The sequence below is a fragment of the Rhineura floridana genome, chromosome 6 (assembly GCF_030035675.1).
Source record: "Rhineura floridana isolate rRhiFlo1 chromosome 6, rRhiFlo1.hap2, whole genome shotgun sequence".
In the NCBI taxonomy this organism is placed as follows: domain Eukaryota; kingdom Metazoa; phylum Chordata; class Lepidosauria; order Squamata; family Rhineuridae; genus Rhineura; species Rhineura floridana.
This window is the reverse complement of record NC_084485.1, coordinates 12,397,346-12,413,304: the sequence shown is the minus strand read 5'-3', so window position 1 is coordinate 12,413,304 and position 15,959 is coordinate 12,397,346. Positions and strand designations below refer to the sequence as shown.

The following is a 15,959-nucleotide window of genomic DNA, read 5'->3' as shown; positions in this document are numbered from 1 at the left end:
ATCATTGCTGGAGGTCTCTCTTAAGGAGGGGGTTCATCTAAGTGGGTTTCTTAGTCTAGGAACTAGTTAATTCTCTGAGTGTGGGCACGAAGGAGAAACTACTCTCCTTTTTCTACCACTCTTCTCTTAGTAAAGAATTGTGGGGTACTGGGGAATACATGAGTAAAACCAGGAGTAAAACAAGCTGGGAGTTGGACAACTATATGAAATGGTAGTTTGCTTGGAATAACTATTATTTCTAGAGCTGGATCTACTTTTGGATAATGAAAGGGAGGCATAATGTGGCTTGCAGAAGCTATCATGGTTTGTCTGAAACAGCTTGTGTTTTTCTTTCTAGCCACCAGAGGGTGTGTTTTTACTGTGTTTAGAATCAGAGGTAGATTAAACAGGTTTAAAGCAGCGCTGCAAATAAAGTCTTGTAGCACCTTAAAGGCAAGCAAATATATTAAGCTTTCTGATGAAGTGGATTCCCAGTCCAGTGGTTCCCAAACTTTTCCCCCCATGGACCACTTGAAAATTGCTGAGGGCCTCTGTGGAATACTTCATGATTTTTCTGCCTGCTGTAGCAATTGAACTATACTAGATCCTGTATGATTTTTAATTGTATTTATATGGACAACCGCAGACCACCTGGATGAAGCTCACAAACCACAGTTTGGGAATTTCTGTTCTAGTCCATTAGAAATGTATGCCATATTAAATTTGTTAGTCTGTTGCAGCAAAAGCAACAAGCGAGCAGGGCTGGCATCAGGCATGACTGGGCCCTTGGGCACCAGCCTGCCCTAGGCCCACGGCGCCATAGTCCACCCCTCCATACAGGCGGCACATGACTAATAAGCCCATCTGCACATCCCATCTACCTCTCCTGTCTCTGTGAATGATGTGTGCGCTATGCACACATACCTGTCATCAACCAAGATGGCATTGGGGCCATCATCCCCACGGCAAAGCCCCCAGTGCCATCTTGGTTGGCACATGCCTTCACAGGGATGGGAGAGGTAGGGGGGTGGGCTTAGACTCATAGAATAGAATCATAGAATAGTAGAGTTGGAAGGGGCCTATAAGGCCATCGAGTCCAACCCCCTGCTCAATGCAGGAATCCAAATCAAAGCATTCCCGACAGATGGCTGTCCAGCTGCCTCTTGAATGTCTCCAGCATTATTATTGAAGCCCACACTCACTATTGGAGGGATGGTGACCCCAGTGCCATCTTGGTTGGCACATGTCTTTCACAGGTATGGGAGAGGTAGGTGGGGGGGTGGGCTTATTGAAGCCCCGGGAGCTCCCTCCACAGTCTGCGGCAGGGTTGGAGCTGTCGCAGATAGCAGCACGGGAATGCTACCCTCCCAGCCTAACGTGGGGCCCTTCAGGGATGCCTCTGGGCTGCAGGAGCCCTTGGCCAGGGCCCAACCTGGCCGCCCTCTGGTGCCATCTGTGCAAACAAGCACCCTTCCCCATTGGAAGATTTAACAGGTTCAACTCTTGTGTAACAAATATATCTGTTCCTGAGTCCTGACTAGGGATGGATGGATGATTCAGTTCCTCCCTACTGGGAGGAAGGGCGGGATATATAATAAATAAATAATAAAATAATAAATTCTGTTTCTTATTTTTCCTATAGGAAATTCAGTTATCCACATTTCTGCAACCACCCAGAGAGCTTCAGCTATGGGGCGGTATATAAATACAATAAATAAATAAATTTATAAAATAAAATAAAATACATTTTTTTTAAAAAACCTCAGGAAAATTCTTCAGCATTTTAGGCTACAATCCAATATACACTTACCTGGGAGAAAGTCCTGTTGAACCCAGTGGAGCTTACTTTTGAGTAGACGTATTGGATTGCAGCCTTAGTGTGAATTTCTCCTACATTTTTGTATGCAATTTTGACTCATGTACACATTTTTGCAAGTGATTCCTCCTAGTATAATGATAAAGATATTGAAGCCATCCATAGTGAAAGTGAGAAGAAATACTCTATTGAATAAAGCATTTCAACAACATAAATCCCCTGATGAAAGCCTAGTTATAAGGCTGAAATGCGTTGGGTATTTTAAGAAGAATTTTTTTCTCTTTTAAAGAAAATAAATAAATCTATACAGTTTGGAACTTCCCTCCTTGACATTCTGGGGACATCCCCTCTCTTTTTTCGATATTAATGAATGTCCACACCCTATATATATTTTGACCTTCTGCTTTAACCTTTAAACACCTGCTAAAAACCTTTCTGTTCTGCCAGGCAGTTATGCAGGCAGTTAAGAAGAAATCTCTTTACAGTAACTATTTTTAATAGTTTTTATTATGCGGTTTTTATTTGTTGTAAATCGCTTTGATGTTTCTTGAAATGAAACAGCGGTATACAAATATGTTCATAAATAAATGTGGTGTTGTAAACATCGTTTGGTTGGAGAAGTGCACTGCAAAATCCAGGTAAGTGTGAATGTCGAAGGATGGCTGTGTTTCGGTTCTCATATTGCTTCAGAAAGTGTGAATTTGATAGTTGGCTTTAAATGTGAACAGAGTTGAATTTCTCCCCCATTCCTAGTCCTGACCCATCTCCCCTTCCCCATTACAGCAGTTCCTTTCTTTTGAGGCCTCTTGTATTAGGATGAGAATTTGCCCCACACGTATAGGATTGGTGGGTCATAAAGACGCAGAGATGCTCCTCTCTTTCCACCTTTTGTACATGTTGGGAAAATGCATCTATTGGTGTGTATTAGCTGATGTTAGATGTGGGCTTTTTTGTTTTTAATTTGTGTGTTTCTGTTGGGGGGGTGAGTATGAGTGTTTCAGGCTGCTGGTGGGGGTAACACTTGAAGCTCAAGAAAAGCAGGGGGAAATGGTTTTAAATATGTAAGTTATCAGCTCCAAGAACGCCATCATAACAGACTGGCTGACAGCCTGGACAAGTTGTATCTTAAGACCTGATCGCAAAGTTCAGTGTCAAAATATGCCCATACTTCTCCCCCAATGCGCTTGCAGGATAAGGGCCATCTGCTCCCATATTTGCCCTCCCGTGCACTCCATTAAGCATCTGAGGCCCTCCTTAGTGTTTCCCCACTGTGTAAATTTCAGTGGATTGCCGTGAGAGACATCTTTTTGGTTGTGCCACTAGTGGTATGCAATGCCCTCACTTTTGGCCATCCTGTTGCCTGGTTAAATCATGGTTATTCCATGATGATGGGGCTTTGGTGACGGGGAGATGCCGCTTTTTATTTGGGGTTCCAAAAATTGTGCTGCTGCTGCTACTGGCTGTTTCTTAGGAACATAGGATGGGTGCCTTATACCAGTTCAGACGAATTGCTCCATCTGTCTCAGTATTGTCTACACTGACTGACAGCAGCTCTTCAGGATTTCAAGCGGGGAAGGGGGCTTCTCCAGCTTCACCTGGAGATGCCAGGAATTGAACTTGTGACCTTCTCCATGCAAAGCAGATGCTCTACCACTGAACCATGGCCCTACCCTGTCTAGTCACTTTATTACGCCTGTCTAGCTGCTTTATTTCATTTGAAAGTACATGAAAGGTTGTCACATAGAGGAGGGCCGGGATCTCTTCTCAATCATCCCAGAGTGCAGGACACGGAATAATGGGCTCAAGTTGCAGGAAGCCAGATTTCGACTGGACATCAGGAAAAACTTCCTAACTGTTAGAGCCATATGACAATGGAACCAATGACCTAGAGAGGTAGTGGGCTCTCCGACACTGGAGGCATTCAAGAGGCAGCTGGACAGCCATCTGTCGGGAATGCTTTGATTTGGATTTCTGTGTTGAGCAGAGGGTTGGACTCGATGGCCTTATAGGCCCCTTCCAACTCTACTGTTCTATGATTCTATGAAATAAAAGCTAGGGTATTTCTTCTATAAATGATAAAACAGCAGGAGGCTTCCTTTTCAGGTTTCTTGAACACTAGATACGGCTGTGAGTTAACGACCTGCTTCTCTTGTCCTTGCTGATGGAAGCCGCTCATGCATCGGCACTGCTGCTCCAGCAAGGATTAAAATGTCCAGCAGATCTTGGATGTCCACCAGCTACTCTTGCAATTAACCTGGGCATCTGGTTTATGGCTCCTATGCTATTAGGCTGCTAATTGAAAATCTTATTTGGCTAACATCACGTACAGCACGAGCCTCCCTCCTCCTTTGGTTTCAGTTGCTTGCCCCGTATTTATTTTGCATATGTATGGCGCCACTGATGTAAAGTGGAATTTTAGAGAGCCCCACAAGCAGAAACATAGATCCCTGCACCTGTGCCGCTGGCCCAGCAATTTAAAATTTGCCGGTAGTAACAACAGCAGTGGATAAAAAAATAATACATCAGATGGAATGGAGCAATGTACTTAGGTTTTGTTTGGGGGAGTGGGGAGAATTCAGGGGTTAAGCCATCATGGAAAAGTTTATGGCTTTAGGGCCCCTCCGTTCTGGTAGGGTGGCATAAGCATATCCTCACTGCCGCCTCGCATAAGGAGGATTCTTGGGAACAGTTGGAAAGGGTAGAAAATCCCCCCCCGCCCTTCAGGCAGAGCCCAGCCCATCGCTTCACTCGAAAGGTTTCTATAAACGTGTGTGAATGCAGAGTCCATTTCACAAAAGTGAATAGTTACAATAGCTCGTTGGCAATGTGAAACCTCCACATTCAGTGGCAATCTACTGGGAAAGGGCTGTTTTCTTTTATGTGATGCTTATAGGGCTTCCTAAAGGCATCTGGCTGTGGGGAGCAAGCTGCTAGATTAGATGGGCCCTTTGGTGAGATCCAGCAGGGCTACTCTCTTACAATCTCAGGTGTTGCCCTTCTTCTCTAGGAGGAAATCTGTTCCTTGCCTCCTGTGGACCTACCTGCTCCCAGCTAAGGCAGGACAGCATCTGGGGGAAAGTAGGGGGCAGGCCTTGTTCAATCTCTTTTACTTTGGGCCCGCCTCTCTCCTTTCCCAGAAAACTGCAAGCAGCCTGTGCTGGCTATTTTAACAAGATGACTCTGGCAGGATCTCCACTGTAAACAGCAAGGCAGAGAAACAGCACGCGGGAAGCCAGATCTAGCTGCCTGCCAAGGAGTCTGCAAGACAATTGTCCCCCCAGCCCCTTCTCAAGGCTGCTTGAGACGGGATGGAGAGCCTCAGCAGCATCTTGAAGCAAAAAGCAACAGAGAGGCATCACAGAGCTGAGGTCATGATTGCAGGGGAGCAACTGAGGTATGTTTTGAACTTCAGCTTCTCTCTTTCAGGGGCTACTGTTTTTTGTTTTCCTTTTAAAAATGCCAGCCTGCCACTTTGCAATTCTTGGTTTTATATATAAGCCAAAGACAGCTGAATCCCAGGCTGAAGACTCCTGTGTTGTTGTCTTTTGCCGTATGTAAAAGCAAGTCAAACTTGCAAAAATAGGCCTACACTTGCAGACTGTGAGGATAGTCCATCATCATCATTATTAGTGTGGTGTAGTGGACTAGGACCTGGGAGACTAATGTTTAAATCCCCACTCAGCCATGAAGCCCACTGGGTGACCTTGCATCAATCATTAGCTCATCCTAACCTACCTCATAGGATTGTTGTGAGGATAAAATGGAGAGGGGAGAGAGAAGCATGAATGCCACCTTGAGCTTCTTGGAGGAAAGGTGGGATATAAATGTAGTAGTAATAACATAAATAAATAAATAGTATTGATCTAGCAGGAGGAGGGTTAGACCTCAAAAAACTTGATTGGGAAATAACAAATGTGATCTAGTACACTTGACCTTCAGCTGTTGGGTGGGGATCCCCAAAGTGATTCATGCACCAGTGTAAGGATGGTCAGTATTGCCGTGTGCTTTTTAACTTGCTCATAAATGATCTAGAGTTAGGGGTGAATAGTGAGATAGCAGTATTCTCACTGTCGGTCTTTATGTTTTGGCTTGGATTTCTAATAATCGAAGAGGATTTCTGCAGTGATGCAGTTCTGGTTGCTGCATCTCAAAATGATATTGTAGAGTTGGAAAAGGTTCAGAAAAGGGCAACGAAAATGATCAAAGGGATGGAGCGACTCTCCTGTGAGGAAAAGGTCACACCATTTGGGGCTTTTTACTTTAGAGAAAAGGTGACTAAGAGGTGACATGATGACAGATGTTTAAGATTTTGCATAGGATGAAAAAAGTGGATAGAGAAAAGTTTTTTCTCCCTCTGTTATAAAACTATCACTCAAGGACATCCAAGGAAGCTGAAGATTAGAGGGTTCAGGACAGACAGAAAGTTTCTTCATGCAGCACATAGTGAAACTAAAGAAGACCGGACAAATTCATGGAGGATAAGGCTAACAATGGCTACTAGCCACAATGGCTATGCTATGTCTCCAAGTACCAGTTGCTGGAAACTGCAGGCAGGGAGAGTGCTGTTGGGCTCGGATTCTGCTTGTGGGATTCCCACAGGCATTTGCTTGGTCTCTGTGAGAACAGTGCTGACTAATGGCCCATTGGCCAGATCAGCAGGCTCTCTTATGTTCTTAGTATCTTCCCAGGCCAGTGGATGGTACTGATGGCCCATGGGTATAATCAGCCCATAAACAACTGCCACTTGGACCACTTATTCTATATTAGCATCTAAAAAGATGTACAACCTCTATAATGGGTGGTTTCAAGGCAGGAGAGGAATGGTCAGAGAGACACAAGCTGACCAACAGGTTTTTCAAAGTTGTCTCCTCTGGCTAGGAAAGGTATATCTCTGTGTGTGTACTCAGCCTAGGAAAACATTTGTTGTTGTTATGTGCTTTCAAGTCAATTACGACTTATGACAACCCTATGAATCAGTGACCTCCAAAAGCATCTGTCATGAACCATCCTGTTCAGATCTTGTGAGTTCAGGTCTGTGGCTTCATTTATGGAATCAATCCATCTCTTGTTTGGTCTTCCTCTTTTTCTACTCCCTTCTGTTTTTCCCCAGCATTATTGTCTTCTCTAGTGAATCATGTCTTCTCATTATGTGTCCAAAGTATAATAACCTAAGTTTCATCATTTTAGCTTCTAGTGAGAGTTCTGGTTTAATTTTTTTTAACACTCAATTATTTGTCTTTTTAACAGTCCACGGTATGTGCAAAGCTCTCCTCCAACACCACATTTCAAATGAGTTGATCTTTCTCTTATCTGCTTTTTTCACTGTCCAACTTTCACATCCATACATAGAGATCGGGAATACCATGGTCTGAATGATCCTGACTTTAGTGTTCAGTGATACATCTTTGCATTTGAGGACCTTTTCTAGTTCTCTCATAGCAGCCCTCCCCAGTCCTAGCCTTCTTCTGATTTCTTGACTATTGTCTCCATTTTGGTTAATGACTGTGCCGAAGTATTGATAATCTTTGACAAGTTCAATGTCCCCATTGTCAACTTTAAAGTTTTATCTGGGTCCCATGCTGGAGACTGGAGTTAAATATGGGTCCCTAGTCTGAAAAGATTGATAATCTCATGAGAATTGGGCTCAGCTATTGGAGTCAGGGTCGGTTCTAAAGGGCAGCCAGGTTGGGCACTGGCCCAAGGGCCCTGGAGCTACAGGAGCCCCTGAGGGACCCTCCGCTCCCCTTCCACGATCCACGCGCCCCACTTACCTGTCAGCCGGCTTTTTAGCATTGCCCTTAAAGAAGATGGCGGCCGCAGCTTCCCTAAGGTACTGAAGCCGCTGCCGCCATCTTAGTTGATGGCAGAGATGTCCGCGCGTAGCATGCATGTGTGCCATCAACAAAGATGGCGGCGGAGGCTTCATTCCCCTTAGGGAAACCACGGCCGCTGTCTTCATTAAGGGCAATGGTAAAGACTAGACAGGTAGGGGGGCATGGGGGGGCTGTGTGTGCACGCATAGGTGCGCACGCACACACACACCGACCAACCGGGGGGCCAGGGCAAGCTGATGCCCAAGGGCCCCCGCATGCCTGGAGCCGGCCCTGATTGGAGTCCTGATTCTGCCACAGGAAAACTGGTGGAAAGCATTATTAAAGATAGAAGTACCAAGCATATAGAAGATCAAGTCTTGCTGAAACAGAACCAGCATTGCTTCTGCAAGGTTAAGCCCCGTCTCGCTAACCTTTTAGAGTTTTTTTAGAATATTAACAAGCATATAGACAGAGGTGATCCAGTTGACATTGTGTGTTTAAAATTTCAAAAAAGCTTTCAAAAAAGTACCTCACCAAAGGCTCCTGAGTAAGCGTAGTGGTCATACAATAACAGGAGAGGTTCTCTTGTGGGTCATGAACTAGCTAGGAAAGCAGAGAGTAGGCATAAATGGACAGTTCTCTCAGTGGAGGGATGTAGAAAGTGGTCTCCCCCCAAGGATCGGTATTGACCTACGCTTTTTAACTTGTTCATAAATGATCTAGAGTTGGGGATGAATAGTGATTGTTCAAAGTGGTTAAAACAAAAAGGGATTGCAAGGAGGTTCAAAAGGATTTCTCCAAACTGGGTGAATTGGCAGAAAAATGGCAAATGCAATTCAGTGTAAGCACATATAAAGTTATTCATGTTTGAGGGGAAAAAATCTTAATTTCATGTTAATGGGGTCTGAACTGACCAGTGACTGTCCAGAAAGAAATCTTTGGGGTCATAGTGGGTAGGTTGATAAAGATGTCAACCTGGTGTGCGGCAACTGCTAATTCAATGCTAGGGATCATTTGGAAAAGGTTTTAAAATAAAACTGACAATATTATAATGCTGTTATACAAATCTATGATGCCACCACATTTGGAATACTTTGTGCAGTTCTAGTTTGCTTCACCTCAAAAAGAATATTGTAGAGTTGGAAAAGGTTTGGAACTGGGGAACCAACATGATCAAAGGGATGGAGCGACTCTCCTATGAGGAAAAGGTCACACCATTTGGGTCTTTCTACTTTAGAGAAAAGGTGTCTAAGAGGTGACATGACAGAGATGTTTAAGATTTTGCATAGGGTGGAAAAAGTGGATAGAGAAAAGTTTTTCTCTCTCATAATACTAGACCCCCGGGCCATCCAATGAAGCTGAATTTTGGAAGATTCAGGACAGATAAAGTACTTTTTCACACAGCACATAGTGAAACTATGGAATTTGCTCCCACAAGAGGCAAGCTTCCCATGGGTATCTGGTTGTCCACTGTGGGAACAGGATGCTAGACTAGATTGACCATTGGCCTCATCCAGCAGAGTTCTTACATTCTTAGGCACAAGTGGAAAAATCAAAAGTTGTAAATAGGAAACCCTGCTTGATAAATCTAATAAATTATGAATAGAGTCAAAAGGACAATGGCTGACAGTTTAGGTGATTATAGGGAGGGCCATCCAGCCCTCACTTTCTTTGTAAGTGTTTAACAATATATATAAAGGGACATAGAGACCTATAAGATATTAAAATCTGGAATTATTATTGAATGCCGACACCTTGGGTGCTTCAACTTAGCCACGTTTCTCTGGAATAGTCCTAAGAACGCAAGAAGAGCCAATCTAGTTCAGCATTCTGTTCCCACAGTGCCCAGCCGGATGCCTCTGGGAAGCCCGCAAGCAGAACCTGAATGCAAGAGCACTCTTCCCACTTCTGACTCCCAGCAACTGGTATTCATACTGCCTCCGACAGTGGAGGTAGAACATGATCATCGTGGCCAGTAGGCGCTGATAGCCTTATCACTGACACAACATTGTGTTCCAGTGTTTTGTGTTGCTCTCAGTTCTTCAGACTTGACTTTTGGCAAAAAAACACAAACATCCTACTAAAGCACAATTGCAGCACCACGCTGCTCATTGTGAACAGGCCAAGCAGTCTGTTTTCAGGCTTTTCAGGGCTTCTGTCCCTTGCATTAAAAGTTTTCTATTTGCCTGTTCAGTTGGTTGCTTTTTGTTCAGTGTGGCTGGGAGATAGTGCTGAATTGATCCTTGCCAATTGGCTTTTCTTTCCTGCAGAGGGGAGCAGCAGTGATTACACGTTTCTTTGCATTTCCCCGTTTTTCCTTTTAAAAAGCAAAATAGCACCATTTCGCTATACAAGAGAATGATAGTCATGCAAGGAAATCATCCCTTTCCACTTGCCCATCCGGAGGTAAGGGGTAATAAAGAGGCAATTCATCACTAGTAGGGATGGAAAGATCTGTCAGTTTCATTTTTCTCAGTTTCTCATTTTTCCAATCTTAAATTCAGTTCACCACATTTCTGCAGCAATCTGCAAATTTTGAAAAAAATCATGAAAATTCTCCAGCATTTTAGTGCAAATTTCTCCTAATAAATACATTTTTGTGGGCAGTTTTGACTCATGTACACATTTTTGCAAGCCATTTCTCCTAATATAATTCATTTTTGCATGTTATTTTCACTCCTGTATTCACTTTTATGCACACTTTCCCCAATATATGCATTTTTGTAAATGTTGCTTGGTGGCTGGCAAACTGCATTGCCAACTTCAAATAAGTGGTGAATTTTGAAGAATGGCTGTGTTTTGGTTTTCATATTGTTTCGGAAATTGCAAGTTTGATAGATTTGGCTTGAAATGCGAACTGAATCTAAATTCGTACCCTTCCCTAATCATTAGTCCCCAAACATGCTGAGCAGTAATAACCAAAAGCTGTGCCCATTTTATTAACTCTGGAAATAGCCTATGCTGCATGGGAACTTAAACTTTCTAGGATGGTCTTTCAGCTCCCAAGCGTCCCTTTCTAGCTATGTCCATACTTTCCCCCACTTGATGTCACATATGATGTCAGGTGTGGGGCAGGTGGTTGTGATTTGTGGGAAGTGGCCTTGTGGGCCAAATCAGGACCTGTGCTGGGTTTAATTAGGCCTGTAGGCTGGAGCTTCCCCACCCCTGGCTATGAGGAAGATTTTGCCAGGTCAGGGTTCCCAAACTGTGGTCCATGGACCACCAGTGGTCCATGAGCTTCATTTAGGTGGCCTGCAGCAATATCAATTCATATTGATTTTTAATGGTATTTTTATTGCTTCTTTTGTTTCTTATATTGTATGTTAGTGTATTAGGGTTTGAATTCTATGCAATGCAAGCTGTAATACAATAAATCATACAGCATCTAGCACAGCATGTTACACTTACTACAACCAGCAGAAAAACCATGAAATGGTCCACCAAGACTGTCAGCAATTTTCAAGTGGTCTGTGGAGGAAAAAGTTTGGGAACCTCTGGCTAGATGATATAGTGCCATATTAAGTGGCTCCCCATCTGTGGAAGATGCTCCCCAGTGAGGTCCGCCTACTGCCTTCATTGTCATCTTTTTGGCGCCCGGTAAGGATGTACCTCTGCTCCCAGGCATTTGATAGATGGAGATGATGTTTTGTTTTAATATGCTGCCAAACCTTCCTGTGACTGCGCGGGGGTGCTCATGCTATTGTTTTGTGGTTGTTTGTTGGTATGTTTTTATACAGTAGTGGGTTTTATTCGTTTTTGTTTTAACATTGTGTAAATCGCTGGGGACCTTTGGGTATCAAGCTACTAATAAATCTAATAAATAAATAAAGTGCTGTGCAGAAGTTGCTCTTATTCTTAATTCTAGCTAATTGTGAAAAAGCAGTGACTCAGCAGTGCCAAAGAAGCACTGCTCTGCGCTGCCTTATATAAGTTCTGCAGTCATAAGGGTTAAAAGCCTGGCAATACTTTTTTTTAAAAAAATGTGAGAACAGTTTTGTAAAGGCCCCTTTTGAGCAGACCCAATGGAAGTAACCCCTGCCAACTGAAAAAGACATGTTCCATGGACCATACACTTCAACCAAAAATCATAGCAGGCATTCCAGAAGCTCTCAAGTATGAAAAATACCTGTGGGTTTTCCAGGCTGTAGAGGGCATTTTAGGACAAATTTTCCATTGCCCGAGATTATGACAGGCAGGATTTGTAAGTGCAGGAAAGGTGAATCTGCATGCCATGCAGTGATGACCACCAGCAGCTATGAAATGGAGGAGCGTTGGCCTGGCCTATAATTTTGTGGCAGGCAGCCGGAGGGAATGAGCTGGAGGGGTCAAAGGGAGCCCATGCAAAAACTCATTTTTACAAGGTTTTGCTCAAATGAGCTGTTGGCAGTGAAAGGACCTGGGAAGGTTGCTTTCCACGTACTTTTATTGGGGAGCAAATATAGGAATATACCATCTTCTGGGGAAGAGCCACACATAATAATATTTACTGTTTACAGAGCCACTGAAAACCTAAATACTGTACATAATATAAAATAATGCATTTCAGAGGGTTTTTTTTAAAAAAAGTAAGAGTAAGAGGAGTGAGATTTTACAGCAATGAGGAAAGAAAATGGATGAATATTTGTAACTTTTGAAAAAAAATAAAACTAAGAGGTGCAATATCCTTATTTTCCTCCACTCTTACGCCATTGAAATGTTGCAAGCACAGCTTAAGAGCATACATCCCAAGATCCATCCTGTTACAGCAGTCAGGCAGATGTTTCTGGGAAGCCTGCTAGCTTCCTCCATGAAGGCAAGAGCTGTCTTCCACTATTATTCCCAAGCAACTGGGATTCAGGAAAACAAGATGGACCTGCAACCAAATGTTGCAGCATGGAGTGTTCCTGTTCAGTGTTTCCATCAGCCAGCCATGTCCTCCCCCAAGTGCTCCACTTCCAGTCCTGTAAAAGTCAGTCAGCATTCTGTTGGCCTTGAGGATGTTTAATATGTATTATAGACATATTTGTATACAGTAGGGCCCCACTTTACAGTGTTTCGCTTTACAGTGCTTCGCTAATACAGCGGTCTCAATTAGATGCAATTAGACTAAATCCCCACTCATACGGCGCTTCTTCCGCTTTTACAGCGGTTTTTGGGCATCACGCACCATTCTATTCAATGGGTTCCGCTTTACAGCAGTTTTCGCTTTACAGCGGGGGTCCAGAACATAACCCGCCATATGAGTGGGGCCCTACTGTACCACTTTTTTTTTTTAAAAAAAACCCCATCAAAGTAGGGTTACCAGGTCTCCATGTTTTGCCTGGAGTCTCTGGATTTTTGGGGTCCTCTCCAGGTCAATCACCTTAATTTCTGGACTCTCAGCTTTCATTTTTAAAAAAAATTAAGTTTCTAGGTGGTCTGGTTCAAGAGATACACACCAAAACGTCAGCCCCCCTACTTCTGTTAAATGAGCTCGTAGCTGGCTGCTTTAACCCTGCCCTTTCAGGTTTGTATCCAATAAGTGAAGTCAGGGTTGTGATTGACAAGGCAGTAGCTAGACCCCATTGCAAGGCCAGAAAACTTTTGTTTTTTCTTGCTTATCTGAAGATCTCATAAATTAAGTAAGTATATAGCTTTCAGTCTTTTTATCTCTTGTGTGCAGGAGTCAAACAAGTTTAAATTTTCTTGGGGTGTTGAAGAGGGCAGTGTTTAGAAAACCTTCCTAATATGAAGCTTTAATCCAGTACTTGCTTTCTGGGAGTAAAGCTGCAATGCTAATCCCACATACCCGGGATAAACCCCATTGAATTCAATAGGATTTACTTTTCAGTAGACATGGTTAGGATCGTGCTATAAACTAATGGGACTTTTGAGTGAACATAGCAAAGAATTGGGTTTGTGTTGTAAATCTTCCTCTCCCCCTCCAATTCTATTTTTTAAAGCAATTAGGCAGAGCTTACTTAGGTATTACTGCTTTTATTATGTAGGAAACTAATACTGATTTTATTTTATTTTAAAAAAATGTGCTGCAATGACCAACTGGTTTTGACAATAAACTATTATATGGGGTGTGTGTATTTTTACATCTTGAGTGTGTGTATATATATGGAGCCTTTCCAACAACCCTGTGAGGTAGAGTTGCTGACTGGAAACAAAGGCAGCTCACAATAAGAAAAAAATCCCTTTAAAATACAATGACCATAAAAACAAGTACAGTATAAACAGTGGCAAAACAGCTTAAAGAAGCATGATTCTGAATTTTGGGTTGGGTGAGTGAAGTTCCTTATCACTTGAGGTTGCAGTCCTGTGCATTCTTCCCAGTTTGAGTAAGCTCCGTTGAATACATTAGGACTTTGTTTCTGAGTAAACATGCATAGAATTTCACTATAAATATCTTTACAGGTTATGTAAATAATAAACATATTTGACATTCATGCTTATATAAATATTTCTTCATGCTATGTAAAGATAAGTATCTGATTTCACACAATGATTGTATATTATTTCCCTGACATATTCAATGTGCCATTCTTCCTTGGGGTGATCATGGTTCCCCTCTGTTGTTTTCATCCTCAGGGGCAGATTAGGCTGAGAGATGGTGAGTAGCCCATGGTCACCCAGTAAACTTTATAGCTCATTTCCATTTAAAAAAATTAAACAATTTACATGCAGGGAAAGTTTATTAAGTAGATCCACATAATACGTTAAAGCACATCCAACTTGCATTTAAAGCATATGACTTCCTCTAAAGAATCTTGGGAAGTGTAGTTCCCCCTCACAGTTATAGTTCCCACCATCCTTAACAAACTACAGTCCCCATGATTCTGTGGCAGGATTCATGTGCTTCAAATATGTGTTGAATGTGCTTTAAATGAATGGTATGGATCTGCCCTAGGTATGAGGTGGATTCATTAGTGAATTGAAAATAATAATTTTAAAATGTACTTTTTTAAACAGGGGAAGGGCTGTAGCTCAGTGGTAGGGCATATGCTTTGCATGCAAAGGTCCAAACTTCAATTTCTGGAAAAGACTATTGGCTGGAATCCTGGAGAGCCAATGCTAGTCCATGTCATCATACTGAACTAGATAGTACCAAATGGCCTGAGTCAGTATAAGGCAGATTCCTTTGTTCCTAAAGTGGAAAGAGACCCAAGGGCCACAGTGACTCCAAAATATATTTATGTATTTTATTTACAACATTTATATACCACTTTATTGTAAAAAATCTCAAAGAGCTTTACAGAAGGAATTACAACAATACATTTATTGGCAAAAACAGTTAAAGACAGATATTTAAAAACATTCAAAATAATAAAACCAATGAGTAAAAAACAGATGATAAATACAATAGTTTCTACATGCCTGGGTAGGCTTCCCTACACAAAAATGTTTTTAGTAAGTGCTGAAAAGAGCACAATGAAGGTGTCTGCCTAATGTCTGTTGGCAGGGAGTTCCAAAGTGTAGGTGCTGCTACACTAAAGAACTGATTTCTTACAAGAGCAGAACAAGTACTATGTGGCATCTGTAACATGGAAAACACATATTGAACTTGGCCTGGTAGCAAATCAGCAACCAGTGTAGATTTCAGAGCAGAGGTATTATGTGCTGACAGAGTCTCACTCATGTCAGCAATCATGCCACAGCATTCTGCACTAACTGCAGCCCCCGGGTCAGGTTGTGCTGCATGGGGATTTCTGTGATCTTGGCTGACTGGCTGCCAGGATTTTTTTAGTTTTGGTTTTTGGTTGGGAACCCTGTCTGGTTGTGGGATGCTGGATTTTTTGCCTTACTCAAAGGTATCTTGTTTTGGTTGGTATAGTATTCCATTTAGGAAATCATCACTGTCTTTTTCTTTTTCTATGTGCATTTCATTTATCTTTACCCTCACTCCCTTACATCCATAGAAGCAACAACAGTGGTTCCATGTGCTCAGGTCAACCCCCTTAAATCCACTGATTTTGGAGAAACTCCAAGATTACAGAAATAATTCCCTCCCCCCTCCCCTGCCACAGCACTGGGAGACAAAGCACCCCACAACCAGACCCACAGTCCCCCTTTCTGAATGTTCACGTTTTATTTTTAAACATGTAACTAGATCCTTTAAAGAGAGTCAAGGGCAGTGTATGAAAAAGCATTACACTCATGGAAATAGTAGTAGCCTTTGAGGGAACTCCAACTTCTTTAGTCTCCTGGGCTTTCTGCCCAGTATGTTTCTACCCCACACATTCAGGAGGAAAGAGGAGAAAAATATCTTCCCATGTGCTGCTGCTGTTACTCCTACAACTTTCTGGAGTGGAGGGGAAAGTGTCATTTGGGGGTGGGGACAGTGAGGGCTAGCAGAGGTGGATGGGGGGGAGAATGGAGGGAGTGCA

At 42.7% G+C, this 15,959-nt stretch overlaps 1 protein-coding gene across 1 annotated transcript in view; it reads left to right on the top strand.

The window, feature by feature from the left end:
* The first annotated feature begins 5,103 nt into the window (after positions 1-5,103).
* The window catches only part of LOC133386566 (DEP domain-containing mTOR-interacting protein-like), a 57,821-nt gene continuing 46,965 nt past the window's right edge, over positions 5,104-15,959 (top strand). The window contains exon 1 of the mRNA XM_061630252.1: positions 5,104-5,189. Within this exon, the coding sequence (XP_061486236.1) occupies positions 5,104-5,189 (86 nt within the window). The remainder of the gene's footprint in view (positions 5,190-15,959) is intronic.